Source organism: Phalacrocorax carbo, chromosome 4 (genome assembly GCF_963921805.1).
Source record: "Phalacrocorax carbo chromosome 4, bPhaCar2.1, whole genome shotgun sequence".
Lineage (NCBI taxonomy): Eukaryota > Metazoa > Chordata > Aves > Suliformes > Phalacrocoracidae > Phalacrocorax > Phalacrocorax carbo.
This window is the reverse complement of record NC_087516.1, coordinates 65,805,379-65,827,956: the sequence shown is the minus strand read 5'-3', so window position 1 is coordinate 65,827,956 and position 22,578 is coordinate 65,805,379. Positions and strand designations below refer to the sequence as shown.

Here is a 22,578-nt window from a genome sequence, read left to right as displayed (position 1 = left end):
TTTTTTTATTTTCCGTCAAATTCTTTTTTTTGTTTTAAAGGACATCCACTAAATATTTTTATTTTTTTATTGATACTCTGAGATCCTGAGAGATAACAATTAAACTGAATTTAAAAGGTAGTGCTCCTATGGAAAATCAAGTGAGGTGCAAAACCTAAAATATCTGTGTGGTTTTTTAACAGGTATTGCTGTGCTTCTCAAATGGAAACCACTATGATATTGTTTATCCCATGGAGTATTCAGAAAAGGCTGCTCTGTGCCAGTGTAAGTATTACATCGGTTAGTTAAAAGCATGTATTTTTACCAAAAATCTTAAAATTATCACTATCAGGTTTCAGGAGAAGGCTCTGTATGACAGTTTATTATAGTCATTCTTTAGCAGCTTAGTTTTCCATTTGAATTGTCAAGGACTGTATGATTTTGTGAGAGCTGATTATATACCAAGAGGAGAAGACTTACCTGCCTTTTTGAATCTGGGTGGTCTAATATAAACAGAAAATGTTGGTGCACTAATTTATAATCTGTTCCGTTGTCTTTGGTCAGCATTCTAGTTTTAATTTTGTATTTCAGACTATGTTAGCAAACTAGTTGTTTATATTAAAATTATCTTTACATGTGTAACTTGTCACAGAAATCATGGGGGTCACCTGTGCAAAAAAACCCCCGTCTTCATGGATAATTGTTTTCTTTACTGGATTGCAGAAATGCCCAAAAGTCCTCATCATGTTTGATGGGTCACTGTGACACTCCCTACAAGGATTCTTGTTCTTCATGAAAACTCTGTGTATGTGCAGAGTTACAAGGCTAAGGCCAAATTTGCCTGTCAGAAGACCTGATTTCTAGTAGTCTCGTGCATACCCATAGTGGCTGCAGCTGGTTTTACTTCTAATGCCTTCACTGTTTCAGTTAATACATCAAAACAATACATCAAAAAGCTTGCTTGCTTTGATTGAAATAACTTGAAATGCATCTGTAATGGTGGTGTAAAATCTGATTTACCTTGTAACTGATTTTGCCCTTCCACTTTCTCCTCCCCTTCCCCAGCTCTGCTGTATGAGTTGCTGTATGAGAAAGTATTTGATACAGATGTAAAGAAAATCATAGCAGAACTTAGTGCTGTTGGTGTAACAGAGGAAAGTAATGGTAGCAGTGAAGTATCTGCTTCAGATTCAGATGACGACAACTACAGGTAAATGCAATTTAAAAGTTAACGTAAAATGCCTGAGTAATAAATGTTAAATGAGTTTTCTGAATTTCTGGTGGGTAGTAGAATCTAATGGTTAGAGTTCAAAACCTTTACAAATTACTAAGAAGAGAAACACAAAGAGGTAAGGTTAGAACTGTGAAAGAATGAAATACGTTATCTTCGCTGTACCTAAATATGTTATCTTTGCTGGTTCCTCTGTTTTTCATGCGGTCTAGCTTTGGGTCTCTTTATGTAATGGAATATTGCCATTGCAACATGTCCCTCTTCCTGTTTAGAACAGCAGAATCCCCTGGGAGAATTGTCAGTGTGCCAGTCGGGCATGGTAAACTCTATGAGAATTACTTGGCTCACTCTTGCAACTGAGTAGAGTCACAGGAATCTAATCCCCGTTGTGTTGCTCCCACATCTGGGGGCTGAAATGGCTGCTTGAGGTGTAGCTAATGGAGAAATACAGGTGCATCTAGCTCCGTTTTGTTCCTTGATCTTTATGAAGTGATTATATTTGTGGGTTTATATTCCTTCTGCTGGACCTGGATGCTCTAGCTAGCTTTGAAATTTTGACCTGCTGATTCCTTTTGCACAGTAAGTCTTTGACAGTGCTATTTTTGCATTTACATATCGGCAGTTTTTCTTCTGTTTAATACTGTTCTTAAACCCCTGGCTTGCGTGAAATTCCATTGAAGCCACGGAGATTATGCTGTATTAGTGCATCATGTCACCTCTTCCTGCTGAACGTTGTTAAAGTCCTTTCTGGGGGCTCTGCTGTAGTCTGTGTGGCATGTGGCAGAAGAAATTCTTTGAGATGTTGGGAGCTGATTTTTTTTTTTTTTTAGTCAAGCTGAAAACAACAGAAAGGAAGATGATGGAAATCACCACTGAAAGAAAACCAAGTTCTGGGAAAGGGATTAGCTTCCTTTCTTGTTTGGGGGAAAAAAAATACTAGGGAACATTTCCAATTAAAATACAAAGTATTTCTGCCTTGGGGAACAATTATTGTAGTTAAATGTCAGAGAGTGGAAACCTTCTCTGTTCCTTTCTGTTCTTGGAGCTTTCCTGGGCTTCATATGCAGTAGCATTATTCTGTATCTTTGGGATTCATAAGAAAATATACTGCTAACCTCCACACTACCTTTGTAAATGAAGGTCATATACTCACTTGAGACTATCAAACTCAATGCTTTTGATTTAAACCATATGTCTTATGATGCAAGAGCTAGTGTGTGTGACTCTTGACCTAGTTAACCGAAATTACACTTTGCTGTGTTTATGAAGTCTTAAATTTTTTGCTTGTCTTAAAGTTGACTTCAGCTTATTTCATTACCTAGCTTTCCAGAAGATCTTGTTTTATAAGTGTGAACTTTTCAATTATATTGTTATTAAATGTAATACTTTATTTTGGTTTTGGGAGAAGTTAATGCTGACAGTTGCCTACAACTGCTGTAGGGGAAAAAATACTTGTTTTTTCTCTGTGGAAAGTGATTTTCCAGCAATGTCAGGTGTAGAAAATAAGTGCAAATTAGAGTGCCTGATGCCATTTAACTAACAGTCGGTTTTGGTTTTGAATTTTTTTTTTCTTTTAATGTCTGCTTTTGCTATATTTTCCTTGCAAAAATTTTCCAGGAATTTTGTTTCCGTTGCCCGTGGCTCCCCCCTTTTTTTTCTTAAGCAAAGGCTAAGCCAGTATACGTAAGTTAGACTTCCTAAAACTTGTACTTAGAAACAAATCTTACTTTTAGCCTTATATGATACAGAAATGTAGTTATTGTTTTAGACTTAGCTTTTTTATTTTAAGAGATGAAGATGTTCTGTGGTATGTTTATTGTGGAAAAATATGTAGGGAGTGGTGGTTTTAGTATTGTTATCTGCTTCCAAGATGTTTCTTACCTGATTTCCAGGCCTTATTAATACCATATTACCACAGCTCGTTTCTGTCCTTTTGCAGAAGTAAAGCTACAACAGTTAGTGATATGAATGGATTGAAGTCTCTTTCTGGCAACAAGGTATTTGTATTTTAAGATTTATATTCTTCCTAATAACTTGTACTCTGCTATTTTTTTCCATGTTTAGTGTCCATGAGAGAATACCAAACTTCTAGTTTTCCTAACATGTAATACCTTAAAACCTATTTATTTCTTTAAAAAGCAATGTTTGCTTTGGATGTGCCAAAAAGTGGATAGTGTCCTCTTTAATGCTGTTTAGTTCTTAATTTTGTTCTATTATGGTTAAAAAAAACCTAATGAATTATTTTTTCAAAACTCTTTATGCTTTATGTATTTTCAGCTTCTTTATATTTCAGTTTAAAGCTTGAGCACTGTGACTGAAAAATGGAAGACTGCACATCTTTGTGTAGTTGACCATTTACCACTTCGTTTTGTTTTGTACAGCACCTTAAGAGCAACGGGAATCCTGCTTTGTTGGTCCTACCTAAAAAAGTTCTTAAATCGCTCAATCCATCAGTTTACAGAAATGTTGAGTATGATGTTTGGCTCCAATCCAAATGGGGTAAGTAACCAAATGCTTAAGTTCCACCTTTTGCGAGCTGATGTATAAAGTGAAGCTCTCTTAAAGAACAGTAATGCAGATGGCAGCGTGGGTTTAGGCAGCGGTCATCTTCACATGGGTCAGTTCAAGAAGGGCCTGAAATCCTGGTTTTCATTTTATCAAGAAAGTAACTCTTTTGGTATTTTAAACTAACAGTGTATTTCTGCTAATGTATTTACAGATCAGCAAAAACAAGATTTTTCTATTGCTGCTGGCATGCAATACTCAGTTGGAGATAAATGTAAAGTAAGTAGTATTGAATTGTAGTGTATAGAGACATTACATTTTGCTCAAGATGCCCATTTTCCCTCTTTGTTAATTGTTCTGATGCAAAACTACTACTTTATAAATATTCTTTGCTTGTGTCTTCCAACTGTGCATATGCTCATTATTTAATTGGTGGTGGTGTTCATGACTTAGATGTAAAAAAGACATGTAATCGAACTGATCAGATGTTCTATTTTACTGCATTAAAAAGACACAAGGTTAACTTCAAGAGTATGTTTGATAAGATGACAGTGGGCCTTAATGTTAAGTATGCAAATACATTTGTGCAGGCTTGCCTCCGTGGTGAGTCCTTGCTCAGTGTGGTAGATTGCTACCCTCTGTGTGAGGAGTCCGTTTAGGGCAGTTTACTTGGTTCAGGCTAAGCTCTCTTCTCTTTGTGGGCTCTGTAAGCTCGCTAGTTATACCTGTGATGTGCAAAAGTGTGGGGTACTTCTGTTTTATAAAACTCATCATTATCTCCGCTGCATCTTTTGCTGATGGCTGCGCTTCCTTTATACTGCTGCTTGACAAAGGGTTTGCCTGCGTACAGTTGCATGCTGAAGAACGAAATTTGAGTGTTTTCTGTCATACAGGCTTTTCTTTGGAGAGACCAAAACCAACATCACAGTTCTATATATTAGTGTTCAACTCTGGAGATAATTACTACTGTTTGTAAATTGGCTTTGTTCTAATAGTGTTAGTTTTAAGTAATGGAATATAGCTCGCTTTAGTTATCATAGAATCATAGAATGTCCTAAGTTGGAAGGCACCCACAAGGATCATCAAGTCCAACTCCTGACCCTGCACAGGACAACCCCAAAATTCACACCATATCTCTGAGGGCGTTGAGTAACTGTGTAGTTACTACAGTTTGGAAGTTTTGGGTGATTTCTTTCTCTTGACATATTCAAAGTGTGTGACACAATTGGTCTTTAAGTTCTGTTAAAATTTGAGTATGTATTGCTGCTTAAGAAGAAATAACATTTGCCATTCAGTTCCATAGTAATCAAAATTTAGATTAATCTACTTAGGTGTGTTCACTAAGTTGGTGGTCCTCTGCTAAATACTGTCCTTTCTAGGACATTTGACCATCTACTAAGATTATTAGCGTGAAAATATTCAGTTAGGTCTGTGATGCAGCATGGGGGCTGCTCCAGTTTGTACTTTTTCTGTTTGTGCAATGGAATTAAGCATAGTGAATAAATTGCAGGAAAAACATCTCTAAACTTGAAAAAACAAGCAAACAAACAAAAAATACAAAAAAACCCACCCCACCCCAAACAAAAAACCCCGTATGTGTTATTGATTATTTACTGCTTGATAGTACAGGCTTAAAATTTGTTTTTAGGACCCTAAGGCTGTCTTGTGTACTATTTACAGTAGTAATATATTTACAACTGGCATTGTGTGTGTATATATATTATATAACAACTGGGCTTGTTTAGACTGGAGAAGAGAAGGCTGAGGGGAGACCTTATTGCTCTCTACACCTAACTGAAAGGAGGTTGTAGTGAGGTGGGGGTTGGTTTCTTCTCCCAAGTAACAAGGGATAGGATGAGAGGAAATGGCCTCAAGCTGCGTCAGGGGAGGTTTAGGTTGGATATTAGGAAAAATGTCTTTACTGAAGGAGTGGTCAGGTACTGGAACAGGCTGCCCAGAGAGGTGGTGGAGTCGCCATCCCTGGAGGTGTTCAAAAAACGTGTAGATGTAGCACTTCAGGACATGGTTTAGGAGGCCTGGGGGTGTTGGGTTGGTGGTTGGACTTGATGATCCTAGAGGTCTTTTCCAACCTTAATGATTCTATGGTTGTACGATTTACTAAAGGGTACAGATATTATTAGTAGAAAAACTCTGGTAATTAACAGACTCTCTGTGAAATTTTACATGTATGTGGCAAGACAGTAAATATATGGGATAAAAACATGAGAAAGGAAGATGAAGTAAATAGTGAAAAGTGGAGTTGACCATAATAATACCACTGGAAAGCCAAATGTTGTAGCAGACATTATGAAATTTATTTTATATTTAACAGAGGAATGTTAATGACATGGAATGTCAGTCAGACAAGTAACCCTCTGCTCATGTCTGAACAACTTTTTGGTTGTTTTAAAAAACTTTCTGAAGAATAAGTTCAGAAATAATTTGTGTTCATTATGTCCTTAAGCTAAATTTCACTGAAGTTAAAATCTACATAAAGAAAAGAAAAAATCATTACTAACAAGGAAAAGCTTTGTGTTTTATTTGAAGAGAAAGTATTTTCAGTAGAGCTGAAAAGCCTTGATACACTGATTACTTTTAACTTTCTCATGTAGTTTTGAAAGCCATGTTTCATTAAGTAGTGTTACCTGGCAAGGTTACTGTTTGTGTGTGTGTGGGTTTTGTGTTGTGTGGACTTTTTTTTAAACAGTATCTTATTTCTTTTTTTAAGAAGCAATATGGATTGAAGATTTGCTTTCGATATATTTACTGAAATACATTATGATTATTTCTTAGATTTTCTATGGCCCAGAGGAAAATTTCTATTTTAACACTGCCAATATTTTAGTTACATCCTCTCATTGACATCTTTGAAGCTAATGCACCTTTTTTTTTCTATTTCCTTATAGGTGCGCTTAGACCCTAATGGGAAATTTTATAATGCCCATATTCAAGAAGTTTGTTCAGAGAATGGGCCAGTTGTTGTATTTGTAGAAGAGCTTGGAGCAAAGTAAGTGCTTAATCTCTTTTGGAACAGAGTGCCAAACTGAACCTTGGTAATGGCAGCATTACTTTAGGTCAGAGTTCATTTCAGCCCCTGAAGTGTATCTACTACTTTACTTGAAGCAGTACTGCCGCAAAATTGTTACGAAAACAGCATACTAAATAAAAAAGGGAAAAAGGGGTTCTGCATTCATTGTCACTTGAGACTTTTCTTTAGTGCTAGGTAGTCTGGATATTACTTGCAGAGTAAAACAGTAACTATATGAGTGGTCTTTTTTTTTTTTTGTTGCACAAGAGTCAATAAACAGATTGAGACTATCCTAGTTAAATGTTTTGTTGTGCTTAATAATTAGATGCTAGATTTGTGACAAACTTTTAGCATTAAAAGGTCCATCAAATCACCTAGTTTCTCTGTTGGTTGAGTAGCTCTGCCTGTTCAGATCAGTGTCATCTTTGCCCTACCTTGGGACAAACTAACTCTTTAAAGTTGTTGTTGGGGGTTGTGGGGTTTTTTGTGTGGTGTTGGTTGGCTGTTTTTGTTGGTTATTTTTTTATGGTGGTACTGGTGGTGGTTTTGGTTGTTTGGCGGGGGTGGGATTTTTTTGTTTGTTTGGGATTTTTGGAGGGGGAGGTGGTTTGAGATCTTCTTGAGCTCTGCTATAAGTTCTCTAACTCTTCTGGGGCAAAAAAACCCCCACAGTTGAGTGTAGTTTGGGAAAAGTAAACACTTTCTGTCAAGGTAAAGGAGGGAAGGAAAAAGATGCCCATTAATCTCATGCAACCTCCTGCTGTTGAAAACCAAACCAAACAAAAACACCAAACTCAAAACAAATTAACCAACCAAACAAAAAAACCAAAAGAAAGTGTTGTGAGATCTGAAGACTGTCTCACAGTTTGTTCCCTTTGTAAGCTGAGTTTTAACCTGATTTGAACAGTCTTATTATAGACTTGAATGTCTTCCTTTCAAATAATGTCAACTGTTGCTTGGATGTCCTACAGCATCCTCAGTTAAAAACAGTAATTGCTCTGGGATATAAACCATCAATATAATGTTTTTCAATCATGTCTGTTCCAGTGTTTGTGGTAAGTTTATCTGGGTATATTTTTTCTGATTATTCTCCTTTTCTGTCTGCCCTGAAGACATTCTAATACCTACTTCACAAACGGCTGATGATTCTTTACTGGATAAGTTTGCATCAACTTATCAAAGAGTTTTATTTAAAAAAAAGAAAAAAAGAGAAAAGGTTTATTCTTCTACACATTGCTTGAGTTTAATCATAAAGAATAAAGGACTTTGAATGCAATGTTCTCAAAAATTGAAAGATCCATCAAACATGTGGTATTAATTTATGCAAGCCCAGTCTGGTCTTTAAGCTGTTTTTTCCCTCCATAATTCCTTGTTTTTTAGGCATGCTGTCTCACTGAAGAGCCTTAAACCTCTTCCACAGGCCTCTCCTATGGAGGGCTGGAACACTGTGCCAGGGAAGAAGATGAAAAAGTTTTTCCCAACATGGGGGCAGAATGCTCAGCCTGGTAGGATTGTACCTGTCTCTGTGTGGCAGAATGTTTATTGTCAGATGTTTTGTGCCAAAGAGCTTAAAATTATTAAAAAAAAATAAATCACATTGTCATCACAGATGCAGATTGCAGAGGGCCAAAGAATCAGAGCAAGTCAATAAAACCCCAGTCAGCACTACCTCCTCGTCTTCAGCATACCGTGGGAACCAGGCAGCATCAGTTCTTATGTTCTGGACCCCAACCTCATCAGACCTCAACTGAGCAAAAAGCTCCAGGCAGGAATCCTTCCCAAACTGTAAGGTAAAACTGCAAATAACATCTTCCTTACCTTGAACTCTAGCTGAGCTTCTTGGAGCCCAGGTGCCTGTTTCAGATGATTTTAACATGCTGTTTTGAAATTGCCATTGAATTCTTAAGAAGTGTTCCAAGCCTTGAATTATTTTTCCTATGCTTCTGTGTGTTCTTGTTTTAACCTTTTTCAAGATTGCTGCCATCATGAGCTCCCACTTTTTTTTCTTGCATGGCAGCATCTCTCCTGGAAGCAGTGTACACAAAACTGTAGTGGTTCTTGGAAAGTGGATGTTGGTTTTTTTTTTTTTTCTGGTTGGGGTTGAAGTAATGTTGCATGTAGAGCTTCCTGGGTGTGGCTAAGGTCATCCTCAGCTTCTGCAGAACTTAACATGAAGCAGACCTCTATGACATGACTGATCACTTGAAGGAGTATGAGAACAGCACTTTGCCTGCACCTGTTGGTAGTGATTTTTTTGATTCATTGTGCTGCTGCAACAGAGTTTTTTGGCTTTAGCATTGCCACTCTTCTGTCCTAGCTAAAAGACCATTCTCTACTTTGCTACAAACCCAAACTCCTTATTGTCTGTTCTGTCACTCTTCTCTATCGTAACTCACTGTGGAATTAGCGGGGCTGGGGTGTCTGGAGTCAGCCACGTGCAACATTTTAACGGCATTTTTCTTCCACCTTTAATCTAAATACTTGAGTATCCTAAAATGTTTAGTTAAGTAATTCAGAAAGGTGAAACACTGATGTTAATTATGTGTAGTGATGCTTCACACATTGAAAATTATAATGCATTTTACCTTTTGATGTTGTATTTACAGAAATCTTCTCCGGCTTTCTCTTGCACGTTCATAGATAGCAGATGGGGGGTGGTCAGTTTTCAGTTGGCACAGAAATGGATTGGGTCACTTGATGTAGGCATTCGGGTTTTAACTATGATCTAATAATTACCATTTGTTATAAAGTCTTTCAAAATTATATTGAACTGAATAAATCATGGACAAAATCCATTCTTACCTGTACGCATAAAATTTAAGGAAGGGAAACTTGCAACAGGCAAAGGATTTGGTGTATGTGGAATCACATAAGCAGTACTATATAATTATCTCCTTTCTCCCTTCTAAAACATGAGTTTGTATTGTGTTTGCTACTGGTGAATTTCTTCGTCAAAGTGATCCCATTTCATTTTTTTTTACCTTCACAGAAAACCAGACCGGGAGAGAACCGAGGATCTGAACCACGGCAGCAGAGATTGTAACTACTTTGGCCTGTCTCCAGAGGAACGCAGGGAGAAACAGGCTATAGAAGAATCTCGTTCGCTTTATGAGATCCAGCAGAGGGATGAACAAGCTTTTCCTGCTCTTTCCAATGTATGCCTCTTTCATTGTAATTAATAGTGCATTTTTCATACTTGTCCATGAACCTTTAATTAGCAATTGTTGTTTTGCTGTCCTTGCATTACGATACAATTCAAAAGTTAATGATATCTTCTTCACACTCACTTTCTACATAGAAATACATGCATCTAGAATGCTTTATATAGTCAAGAGAAGACACATACATAGTAGTTTCCCTGGGAATAATTATGTCCACCATACACAGTTCTTTAGCCATGTAAATATGGTAGACCCGTGAGCTTTTGAAGCTATGGGCTGCTTTCTTCATGTTCCTTATTTCTTTGGAAGGCTTTGCACTCCCTTATAGTTACTCAGATGTCTTGTATGGTGGGATCAAACTTCGAGGCGAGGACAGAACTTGCGCTGAAGTACAGTTTAATTTCGCTGAGAAACAGCTCAGCAAAATGGCACTGTGGTGCTTTACTTAGTACCAGAGGTGACTAGGTGATTGTTTCTTATTTGGTTCACACAAAACCTGTTTTATTTATAAGTGAATTTTCTTACTAGCCTGAGAACTAACTTACTGGTGTGCAAACTTGCCTGGTGTCATAAGTAACGCAAATTCTTTGTCAGACTTGCTCTTTTACCATTGTGGAGCTGAGCTGGCTTCAGTGGGGTTGTCTGTATCTGAGGGAAGAATGTTGCCTTTAGATTTTAAGAGATTATTCTATTGATGCAATATTTAAAGAAAGTAGATTGGACTCTCAGTACCTCCAGGGAGTGAGCAGCTTCTATGGGTAAAGAGCTGCTGTCTACATACAAACGTATCCTAGAGAGGTGTGGGGCTTTTTGGATTTAAATCCTAGGGCAAACAGAAACAAGCACCAAGCTGGGAAGAATGAGTAGGTGAAAGATGGGCCTTAAATGTCTTGCTTTGTGGAAGTAACTTCCTTCTTTCAGTCTCGAGCAGTAAATACTTATATTGGTGTAATTGAGAAGAAATGTACGGCTCTTCTGTGCTGCAGAGAGCAGGCTAAGACCGATGCCTAACGAACAGGGGTTGCTTGCTCTCTCTGAGCTGTGATTAACAGTACACTCTATTTGCTCACCTGCAGGAGGAGGATGTGGTTTAAAAGTGGATATTGTCTGAGTGAAGCAGTTTTTGTTTATTATGTAAACCAATGACATAAATGCTTTTAAAGGACACTGCAAAATTTAGCAATGAATGGAGTGAGTGAATCTGAATTAATGATCAAGACTGCTTCTCCTCCCCCACCCCTCTTCTGCCTATCACGGAGACAAATATGTGTCATGAAAGCATAATAGTATAGTATCAGGTGATGGCTAAGTGTCATCGGACTTCTTACATAAATTTATATTTCTGCTTTCGTAAACTTCTTTAGAATCAGCCAGTCTGTCAGGCTGCTACACAGACTGTGGATAACTTAAACCAGAAAAAGTTCTCAAATAATGAGAGAAGAAATAGCAAGTGGACAGCAGAGGTAGAAGAGCAGAAGGATAAAGGTAAAAATAAACATTTTTAGATCAATCTTTTTATTTGTTCGTTTGCTTGTTTTTTATTACAGCCTCAGAATTTTCAAGATGGGGCATCTGTTTATGCAGTGAGGGGAAAATTACCGTAAGTAATAGTGCCAAACTAAGCTAGGCTCAAGGTGGCAAAAATGTGGGTTGAGAAGAAAGTACATGTTTTCCTGCTTTGTGGATGTGGCTGAGGGAGCAGGATCCTTGCTGGGGTTTCTGTAGTAAATGGGAAGAGGAATGATAGTCTTTTCATTTCTATCAGAGCTACCCTAAACTAGATCCTGTTGAAATTCTAGTGAGTGTGGCAGAAAGTGCCAGTGGGAGACCTATTAAGAGTGCTTACAGGAGTCATTTAAGAGAAAAGCAGGTAAAAGTATTCAGTGTGGCACGGTTAAGAATTAGCATAGAGTGGTACAGAAAGAGGGGAGAAGATGGTGTATAGGAGAGTTGAACATACACTCACAAACACACACATCCCCCCCACACCCCAGGTTACAGTAGAAAGAGCTGTCACAGGTCAAAACTTTTTTGGGTTTTCTCCCTCCCCCCAGTCTGCCATAACGCTCTTTAGCTTCTCTTTATTGACTCTTAAGTTTTTTCTCTTTTGTGAGGGAGTGGAACATGGCAGTAATAGATGAAACCTGTAGCTGTCAGGATGTAGTAAATATTTGCTAAATGCAACTGATACTATTTTTCAGTTATTTATTTTTTGTCCCATCGGCTCTGCCATAACTGAACACTGAATTTAATCTTGACTTTTTCCACTTTTTTCTGACTAAATAATACAAACTCTTTAGCTTCCTCTTAGAAGCTATTCCTTCCCTCTGTTTTTTGAATGTTTTTTGTTCCCTTATCTCTGGCAACAGCAAAGATGTTGCTGTTGTGTATTTATGGTACTTGTGCTCCTTAGTCCCTCTTACAACATGTAATGCCTTCTGGAATGTTGTCATAAGGGCTAATGTTACCTATTTTTCATTCTCCAAACATCTGAAAACTTGTTTCATTTGAAAACTTGTTTTATCAGCAATACAAAAAAGAATGTAGAGAAAATTCTTTATTACAGTGTCATGATCGATTTCACTGAAGTGGATGGCATGTACAGCTCTCGGTGGTTTTTGTGACACTCTGGATTGTGTCCCCTCTTCTGAAACTAGATTAAAAACGCTATGGGAATAAACTGTATTACCTTCTGACTATTTAGAGATTCCTGTTGGTACTTGGGGAATTGGCAGTAATTCTCATAATCAATATTGTTTTAATTTACATAGCTGTCTAGTTGTGATGGTACATATACTAAGCTTTTAAAAAATACATATCTGTCACGCAGCTACTATTAAACTTACGTGCATGAATTTGATTGACAAGCAACGGTGACCAGACTTGAACATAAGCTAGAGTGTGAAGAACTTGTACAGATCTTATTATATGAAAATTATGCCATAACTGTGTTTCAGCACCATCTTCCCCACCAGGTGTTTGCTGGTGCTCGAGAAATTAAACTTTCTGCATCAGTCTGAAAACTTTCTAGATCTTTTTAACCATTGAAATCTTCTAAACAGATCTGTCTTTTACGGAGTCAAAAGTAGACAAGACTTTAAGCTTCTGTTTTCTTAAGACTTGAATATGGAAATGCAGATTAAAATATTTTCTCTTTAAGTGGAGTACAAACTTCATTCTTTTTCGCTAGGAGGGATTTAGGATGAATGATATGTGTGTTAATGAGACAGCTACACTTCTTTCCTGCTTCCCTCAAGCATCATGGAAATGGTTAACAAACATCAGTAAAGAACTGTAGAGCTTGAAAACCCAGGTTGAAGTAGCTGCTCTGTTACTGCTCTAACACTGTTTATTTTAGGATGCTTTGATCTTTGATTAAAAGTTGAAGTTTTTCTGAAGTAATCTATGCTGAGGTAGGTTTTGTTTTGAAGGTTTAACTTTGGAAAGACAAACTTGTAACTGGCTTAAGTTGTGATAGCCATAAATGGTGTAATGGTTCATTTACTAGGTTATGTCTTGGTGTTACAGAGTCAAATTCCAGACAGATCCACTTAAGTCAGAAGCTTGAGCCAAATTCATCTGAGGTAATCTTAAAGAAAAGACCAAAATCTTTTTTAATGTTATTGCTTCTCTGATACATGATTAGCAGAGCAATAGCTGCCTTTAGAGCTGTGATTGCTGCTGCTGCTTTACAGCTTTTAGTGAAATATTTCTAAGGTTGGAGGCTTGTATTGCTGTCAGCTTTCCTCAGCCCCTGTAACCTGTACTTACAGTCTATCTCCGCAATCTGAGTTCTCAAATCTGGGCTATCGAGAGCAATTAAGAATCTGGATTTGTAATTGCTTGTACAGTCTGTACTCTCGGTATAAGGGGACCACAGGAGATTTGATGTTTACTAATAGCTACTGTGCTAACAGACCGTGATCTCTGAAGTTCGGTGAAGATTTATGGCCTCTTGTTGGCTTTTAACCTTTGCTGTCCTTTCAATGAGCAAAATGTTACACTACCATAATAGTGATTGGGTGTTTAGCCCACTTTGTATGTAGTGTGGTTTAATATCTTTGAATGCCTCTTTGAAAAGTAAACCTTACTATTAGACTAGCTGTGTCTGTTGTTTCTAACTTTGCTTTAGAAGAATAGTCAAGATGAGAGTTATCCAAAAGCATCATCTCCTTTGGAACAAGTAAAAACCGATTCTCCGATTCTTGCTGAGCAAGTAAGAAATGTTTGTTTGATTTCAAAGTTTTCCGGTCAGGAGACTTCAGACAAAGGGGAGCTTCATCACAGCCACGTATGTATTGTAATACTGGCTTTGAATTACATAGTAATTTCTATGGTGATAATGCTAAAATTTAATATTTACAGTTGGGAATCTGTTATGTCCAACAGAAAGAATGTAAAAGGGGCAAACCTTGATAGAAAAGTGAAAGTATACCCTTTCTCAGAGAGAGGCGTTATTTAATATCTTTCTGCTAAGATAACCAGGCTTTTGACTTTAAATTCTTTACCTTTGCTTTTTCAGGTTTCTCCAAGGTTATTGGTAATTGTTGGTGAGGGTGGCTTTTCTTTTGGATGGCAGATAATTAAATTTAATGTTTGTGGGGGTGGTTGTAACAGTGATGGCACTCTGTGGTACAGACACCTTCTGGGCAGAGCTCAGTGCAGAGCTCTTCACACAGTGATGTAACATATCTCAAACCTCTCTTACGCATGCAGCCTGATAGGTTACTAGTTGATATCTTGCTAAGATGATGGTGGTACTCTGATTTCTAACAAAAAAGGCTTGATGACTCAGTATTAGCCAGACACATTAAGGGTCACCAACAATGGAGATTTAAAGTAATTTCATGTGATATCTTTGTTTTTACAGAGCCTGACAGAATGCTTACCAAGCATAACTCCAACACCTTCCCCAGTCTTTTCTGAGGTGCATTTACCTCCAGCAGTGCCTTCTGTACCAGCCATTGTGCCAGCTTGGCCAAGTGAGCCAACAACCTATGGACCAGCAGGTTTGAAGAAATATTAACATAAATCAGAAACTACTAACTCTGAAAGAATACTCAAACTGTCTTGCTAAATTGAAGATGCCTTCAGGAGACATGGTTTCATATAGCTTCACATTCCAGAGGCAGACATTTATAGGAATATAGTTTCTCACTGCTGAAAGCTAGTGAGAGTTCTAGTAGATCTCTGCCCATATGTATAGTTCGCTTTACTCCCTACCTGAAGGTGGGAGAGGAATGTGTATTTAATTCTCCTTTTCTCCTGAGTGGGATAGCATTGAGTTTTGAGGGGCTTATCCTGACGATCTGCTTAAGGTAGAACACATTGTCAGCATGTTGAAGCTTGGTACGCGTTTGTGCTCTGTCCCCCACGTAATTAGCTCCTTGATTCACCAAGGACTCAGCTTGGGTCTGGTATGTCTGGAACTAGTGAGGTTAATCTGGCCCTGAGCTGCAAAGCCAGTGTGATGTTTTTTCTGCGCTGTGCATATCTTCTGTTATGTGGAATTTGCTTAGATTCAGTATTGCTCATTAGATCAGGTGCTGTATTTTCTCTTCCACTGTTGTGTTTCTGTACAAGAACTAGCTTTCAAGTCAGGTACTGTGTTCACATGATACAGTAATAATCCTGTCATACTTGCCCGCATCTGTGACAGAAGATGCATAGTCCAGTTAACCTGAGCTCAGAGTTGGAGTTGACTGTAAATGACTAGTCAAATAAGAACTGCAGATTCACATAAAAGCTACAGTTCCTCCCTTTTTTCCCCTTCCTATTTCCTACTGGTATTCATAATTATAGAAGTAAATATTGGAAGGGTTTAGCTATTTCTGGAAGGTTCAACTGTTTCATTCTTTCTGAAAACTATTCTATACATTTAGCTAAATCTTCTTTTGTAACATCTCGACTCAAGAATTTCTTCCTGTGTCTTCCTGAATACTGTTTTTTTCCTTCTGTCTTTTGAAACTTGCTTTCCCACTGTCATTTTCTTCTGAGATTGCATATAGTTGAGATCTCCCTCCCTTCCTCCCTCCCTCCCTTCCTTCATTATATGTATATTTTTCCCTCCCCTTAGGTATTCCAGCCCAAATACCTGCTTCTTCACTGATGCCAGCCCCAGCAACGGGACCTGACTCTATTGTGTCACAGGCTCAGGTAACATCTGCTCCAGTTGCTGGAGTTCCTGTGTCGCTACAAGCAGTTAACCAGCCTTTAATGCCTTTGCCTCAGACTCTGAATCCTTATCAGGATCCGCTATACCCTGGATTCCCTTTTAGTGAAAAGGGAGAAAGAGCTGTTGCACCCTCTTACTCCCTGTGCAATACTGGGGAAGACTTACCTAAAGGTGAGAAGCTAGAAGAAACTCTGGATTTTATACCATTTTTCCTAATAGGTTGACTTTATCTACATTTTAAGAAGAGAAAAATTCTTTGGTCCTGTTAGTCTGTGTCAAAAGGTCTAATTGCTGTCATTCCATGATTCAAGATGTGGGAGGGAATATTGAATAGGGTTGTAACTCTTTAGTTTGTGTTGCTAACACTGTGATGATTTTAAGTGGTTACACCCGGAAATCTGATAGGATCATTTTGTGGTTCTTAGCTTGACCCACCATAACTTGAGGTTTTGTGAACGTAAAGGATTTTCTTTGGAGAACTGCTTCCTTTTACAGTACCAGGTTTTCTCTTGTAATGAAATGCCAGGAAGTTGTTGAACAGTTTGTTACTGGTCTGGGAAAATACAGGCTTTGACCTACTGCAAGTATGGAATATGCCCGTAAAGAACATATCATCTCTGACTGCACAGTGGTGTTTGTTTACTGAACTGTTTCTTTAAAAACTAGAAGTTCAGTTCCACAAACAGTTAAAACTTCAGTTTTCACAGCAGTTGACTCTAGATATCTTACTGTGGCAAACCCCCCCCCCCCCAAAAAACAACAACAACAAAAAACCCCAAAAAACCAAACCACCAAAAAAAGCAAAACAAAACTCCCAAAAACCCCAAATAAATCAATCGAAGACATGCAAGCAGTAACCTGATGTCAGTGTTTCTCTACTCAAATGGCACTTTATGCAGGGACTAATTTTTGTATCAGATGAAGTGTAATATTTTAGGTCTTCACAGATCTGTGTTTTGTTTTTTTTTTTCCCCCAGATAAGAATATTCTTAGATTTTTCTTCAATCTTGGTGTGAAGGTAACTCTTCAAGCTTGCTTATGTTTTTGTTTGTTATGCTATAAAATTTGCCTGTATTTGGTAGTGCTTAGAGTGCAGAAGTTCAGTTGCTGCAGCTGTACACTTCAAGTTCATCTTTAAATTTGAAATACTTTCATACTTTGTCTGGGATCCCAACAGTGGTCCACGTTGCAATTCAAGTCAATGACCTGTGACAGTGAGAACTATCGGCTTCCAACTGTGGCTTATGTGGTCAACACATTGTGCTGTACAAATTCACAGCATCTACAAACATTGTGAGTTTGAAGATGCATTCTTTTGGAAGCAGTGTATAGTAAAAGATGGTCAAACTCGGAGGGCTTTTTCTGTCTGTGTACTGGCAAAGCCATTATGCTACAAATACCCTCTGTGTCTTTCCCTGTGGACACTCCCTTAAGCAGCCTGCACGTCTGTCCTTTCTGCTCAGGTTAAGGACAACAGTATTTTAATTTTAACCTTCTAAGCAGTTGTAGTAGTGGTTGATGTGTATATGTGGTGCAAATCTGTGTGTGTGGTTGGGGAAGAGGCTCATCCAAAAAGGCAATATTTTCCATTTCCTGGTAAGGACTAGTTGTTTGCTTTGTTTCTCCCCTCTGCACATAAAAACGTTCCTTTTTTACCTTCTCTCCCTCATCCTGTAAGGCAAACTACTTTGAAAAAGGTGCTGAGCGGTCTCAGGCTTATTCCATGACTCTGGCCATATGTAATGATTTTCTTTTGTGTCTGTGTATGGAAAGGGGCAATGTTCAGCACAACTTACTAAGTAAATTTAGTTTTAATAACTGTTGCCCAATACCAGTCTCCTTGCTTAACAGAAGATCCTTAAGTCATTAGCAAGTGTAACTGCAATATATTTAAACAGCGTTTGTTTCATAAGCCTACATATATTTGGGACTTTCCTTCGTGGTACTTTGTATTATTTAGGATATAGTCTGTCATTTTGGTGCTTCGGCACCATCTACTGGTCAAGTACCACGTACTAGTAGTTGTGCTCCTCAGCTGGAGACCATATGGTATGGTAAGACTTGGGAACTACTTTCTGCATTACCCTGTCCACTGCTTTGGTCCCAGATCCTGCCATATGGGTATCCACACCCTTCCAGCTGCTTGCTGAGAGTGAACTGACCAGCTCCTGTTGAGAGGAGGTTTCCGGGGGTTCTCACTTCTCAGGATGGTTTGCTCTGGGGACTGTTTCTATAGGTGGCACAGACAAGACTATGCCAGGTTTTGGGTTCTGCCCTCGACCTACTCCAATGTTTTTTTTTTTTTAGACAGCCTTGTGCCTTCAGCAGCCTTGTGTGGTGTTCGATATGGCCTGAAATGTGTCTGTTTGGCACACTGCATTACAAAAACATCCTACAGTGTTGCTCTTGGGCCTGTTGCTCTGTACCATAGCACAAACACAAAGCCTGTGTTTATGAACTTTAACTCTGAGCAATGTAACTGTAAGCCACTGTGTGCCAGTTAATTAACATGGAAGGAGAGGAAAGCGAAGCAGGTCACCACCTCGGATGGGTGATCTCGGTGTTGTGAACATAGCTTGTGTTAATAACAGCACAGAAAAGGTTGTTGCTGAAAATAGCGTGTGTCCATTGTGTGAATCCCACTGGTAGCTGGAGGGTGTGTTGTATATTCTAATGAAACCTCTCCCCCTGCTTTATGAAAGGGCTTCTAAGAAAGCTGATCTGTGCGTTGTGTGTATGTATATGGATTTCAGTCTTTACAGATTGTCCTTGGAAATGATCTAACTTTGGGTCTCAGTGTAGTAGTGTTTTTTTTTTTGTTGTCTGTTGCCTATTGCAACTGCATTTGGAAGGAAAACAAAAAATGGGAACATCGTAATGGAGTCCTAGATATTTAGAATTGAGGGCAGTACCTGTAAATAGAATTAACCTTTACTTCCTGTAATTAACTGTTTCAAAATGGTAAATGATCTGTGTGCTATTACGTCTGTCTGAACATTCAGAAGACCAAATACTTATTTCTTCCCCCCCCCTCCCTGTCTTGCAGGCATACAGTTGTCCCATGTGGGCACCCCATTCTTACTTGTACCCCCTACACCAGGCCTATTTAGCTGCTTGTAGAATGTACCCAAACGTGTCCCTTCCTGTGTATCCGCACAACCCCTGGTTCCAGGAGGCTCTGCCAACTCAGAATGAAAATGAAACTGCACGAACAAACAGGCACTTTCCTGTTCAGAGCGAGGCCAGATCCAACGGTCAGATTCCACAGGCTGATAGTAGATCGCCATCACTCCCTCTCATTATACCTGCAGCTCAGGTGTCGGAAAGTCAAGGACAGGTCTGTGTAGAATCGGAGAATCCTGTGCAAGCTCTTCATGTAAACTATGAGGAGTCTATGAGAGGGAAAAGTATGTTCCCACAGCCACCCTTTGGACCCAATCACTTTCTGGGAGCTGTTCCGATAGCACCTCCTTTCTTTCCTCACTTTTGGTATGGGTACCCAGTTCAGGGTTTCATTGAAAACTCAGTAGCAAGACCTAATGTTGTTGTGTCGCCTGAAGACAAAGAGGCAACAGCTGGCACCTCTGCAAACGTGTACGTGGCTAAAGAATGCAGCCCTCCAGTTCCCGTAGTAAACTGTGCAGAACAGCTTCAGAAGACTAACAACAGCAGCAGCTCAAACACCACACCATTCCCTGTGGCTGGCGCTAGCAGTGAGTGCAGTGCCCCAAAAGAAACTTCAGCTAGGACACCTTGGTTGGAGCAAACTTGTCCTTCGGCTTCTCCTGCTAAGCAAAAACCAGCTGGGCAGCAGAATCGTTCACCGCAACCGCAGGGGACCGAGAGGCAGACAGCAGTGCCCAACACTCTGCCACTGTTGGCAGAACCGCTGAAAAATGAACTGAAAAATAGCATTCCCAGTCGGAAGGAGAAGACTGATAAAGGTAGAGATTCCAAGGGAGCTGGTAACCCGCCGGCAGAGAGCAGGACACAGAAACCGAGGGAAGAGAGCTCAGAAGATGAGAGCGAAGTTTCTGACATGCTGAGAAGTGGTAGATCCAAGCAATTTTATAACCAGACTTATGGAGGAGGCAGAAGGCCTAGAGTTGAGTGGGGCTATTCCAGTAGGGGAGGATACCAGTTCCAGAGAAACGAGGAAGCCTGGAAAGGACCACCCAGCAGAAGCAGGGATGACGGCTACCAGTATCAGCGGAACTTTAGAGGGAGGCCATATAGGAACGACAGGAGACGGGCAACGCTGGGAGATAATCAGAGGGGGCATCAAGCATAGAACTGAGAATTTAAAATGCAAAAAGTAATTTGAAGTAGCAGTTGAAGATCTTAATCTTTCTTTTTAGTAAAGTTCAAGGATATGCTTAACTTCGAGCGAGTAAAGACTAGGAGGATGTGAACTCCTACCATATGGGTTTTGGGGTGGAGGTGGATATTAGAGTTTGTTTGGCTTAGCATTTTTTCCTCAATGTCAGATTAGAAGAAAAACAGTATAGGTTTAGTGTTTGATAATTTTCCCCCCCACAAAGGTTTGGGATTGTGATAGAAGATGGATACGTACGTTTAAGATTGATATGTACGTTTACTAGAGTGACAAATTATAGCATTTGATGTGATCTAGATTCTAAAATTGACAGTAACACTTCACCAAATATAAATGTATATTTAATCATACAATGCCTTAGTTCTGAACTGAGCTAAAGGAATTCTCAGCCTACTGCACTGTTGTCTTTGATATGCTTCCAACCCAAAGGCCTTTCATCTCAAAAAAAAAAAAAAAAAAAAAAAAAAAAAGAAAAATCTGTCAAACTTGAATGTTTCTCTTTAGTGTTACACGTATGGCAGCCAGCTAACCCTGTGTCTTAGGTATGTTGTATATAGTTCTTTTCATATTCATAGGGTATATTTTTGAATTTTAAAAAGCATTTATTTCTTGAAATCAAAATCAAGACAAGCAGTCCAGAATAGCTGTGTATGAATTGATAGTAATGGCTGTTTCCACCAGGAATTCTTAATGCTGGTGTGACTAGAATGGTGCCTATGCCAACTGAATAATTACAAAGACAATAAAAATGTAGATGCTATGCATTTCCAAAATAATTCTGCATCTGTTATAATAGCAGAAGTTTTTTTAATGCCACTTTAACACTAATGCACTGACAAATCCTAGATATTTTGTGAGGAGAGATGCATAAAGTACATGTTACTTTTTTTTTTTAAGTTTGTATGATTGAGCTACTGTTCAGTATTCTTTTGTTGTTGCACTGTTGATGCAAATTTATGTTTTGCATGTACAACTCCTTGCTGGAACTACTTTTAAAAGCAAGATGGAGAGTCTTGGTGTGCTCTGCTCTTCCCTACAATTCAGAAGAAAGTGGCTTCTGCCTTATATTTTTACACTGTGTGTCAGAGTTCTGATGCTGTTTCTTCTGACCCTGATAATGATCTCTGCAGTGTTCCTGTTGCCTTTGCAGTTTGGATGTTCAGCTGTCCAAACTCGGAGAGTGCAGTGTGCACAGTATTCACTCAGCTCCGTTGCTCTGTAAAAATTAACTGTTGTGTATATTTTTATATCTCTGTATATACTAATGTAGGTGATGGTACCCTTTCATTCATGTCTGAGGTTGTACACCCTTGATCAGGAAACTTGAGTGATAGTTATGTGATACAGAATTTCTTTTCAGATGCATGCCATGTATAAAACCCTACTTAAAATAAACGTTTGTCTTTTCACTTTCTTTCTAAATTATATTTACATATTTGAAACTGGCACCGTGACATCAAATGTATCGTTTTGTTCTGATGGAGCCACTTGTAGACAGCAGCAGAACTAGAGAGTTAATCCGTAGGCAAGCTGCAAACTAAGAGGGGACATAAACTGGATTTCTAGTTCTTATTCAAAATGGTAGTGGTAGGGGCTGTGCTGTGGGCTTTCTTGTGTTTTTCTGTCTGGTGGGTTTTTGTTTTTTCTTTTTAAGTCTAAATACTTTTCAGGAATGTATTCAGTATTTTGAAAGGGATCATCTTTCAGGTTGAGAACTAAGCAAGCACTGAGGGATTTAACAGTTGATACCACTGAGGTCCTCTGTTAACTACTTAGAAAGATGTAAAAGAGGCTTCTTGTCACCTTTCCTGGGAGGCCCTAAAACGTAACTCCAGTTGTAGCCCAAACCTGTCCAGCAGTTGCTGAAATAGCCATTCAGTACTAGAGCAGGCATTTAATCATAAGCTTTGTTGCCACGAACAAAGGCAGTACACTTTCTACAGCACCATCTTAGGAAATAATGGAAAAGGTGGGCATGGCAGTAACTGGTAGGGCTGTGCTTTTAGAATTTACTTTTAAAAATTGACTTAAACTATTTAAGCTGGGCCTAGGGCCTGCCTTGCTGCTGTAGGACAGATAAGGACTGAAATGTGCTGATGTGGTACTTTCTCCACCTTCGCTGTTGACAAAGGAAGGATGGTTTCCTCTCTTTTTGCTGAAAGA

At 38.8% G+C, this 22,578-nt stretch overlaps 1 protein-coding gene across 5 annotated transcripts in view; it reads left to right on the top strand.

Moving 5' to 3' along the window:
• OTUD4 (OTU deubiquitinase 4) overlaps positions 1-21,824 on the top strand; it is a 32,879-nt gene extending 11,055 nt beyond the window's left edge. The window contains exons 6-22 of one of the 5 annotated variants that reach the window (XM_064450256.1): positions 183-264; positions 1,045-1,189; positions 3,150-3,207; positions 3,592-3,709; positions 3,930-3,994; positions 6,622-6,722; positions 8,124-8,248; positions 8,353-8,533; positions 9,733-9,898; positions 11,269-11,389; positions 13,433-13,488; positions 14,037-14,195; positions 14,775-14,913; positions 15,981-16,060; positions 16,136-16,250; positions 17,057-17,097; positions 19,126-21,824. In XM_064450256.1, the coding sequence (XP_064306326.1) occupies positions 183-264; positions 1,045-1,189; positions 3,150-3,207; positions 3,592-3,709; positions 3,930-3,994; positions 6,622-6,722; positions 8,124-8,248; positions 8,353-8,533; positions 9,733-9,898; positions 11,269-11,389; positions 13,433-13,488; positions 14,037-14,195; positions 14,775-14,913; positions 15,981-16,060; positions 16,136-16,250; positions 17,057-17,097; positions 19,126-20,370 (2,997 nt within the window). In that variant the 3' untranslated portion in view covers positions 20,371-21,824. Of the gene's footprint in view, positions 1-182; positions 265-1,044; positions 1,190-3,149; positions 3,208-3,591; positions 3,710-3,929; positions 3,995-6,621; positions 6,723-8,123; positions 8,249-8,352; positions 8,534-9,732; positions 9,899-11,268; positions 11,390-13,432; positions 13,489-14,036; positions 14,196-14,774; positions 14,914-15,980; positions 16,251-17,056; positions 17,098-19,125 lie in introns of all 5 variants that reach the window. The other 4 variants (XM_064450257.1, XM_064450254.1, XM_064450255.1 and 1 more) reach the window with 4 other exon arrangements.
• The last annotated feature ends 754 nt before the right edge of the window (positions 21,825-22,578 follow it).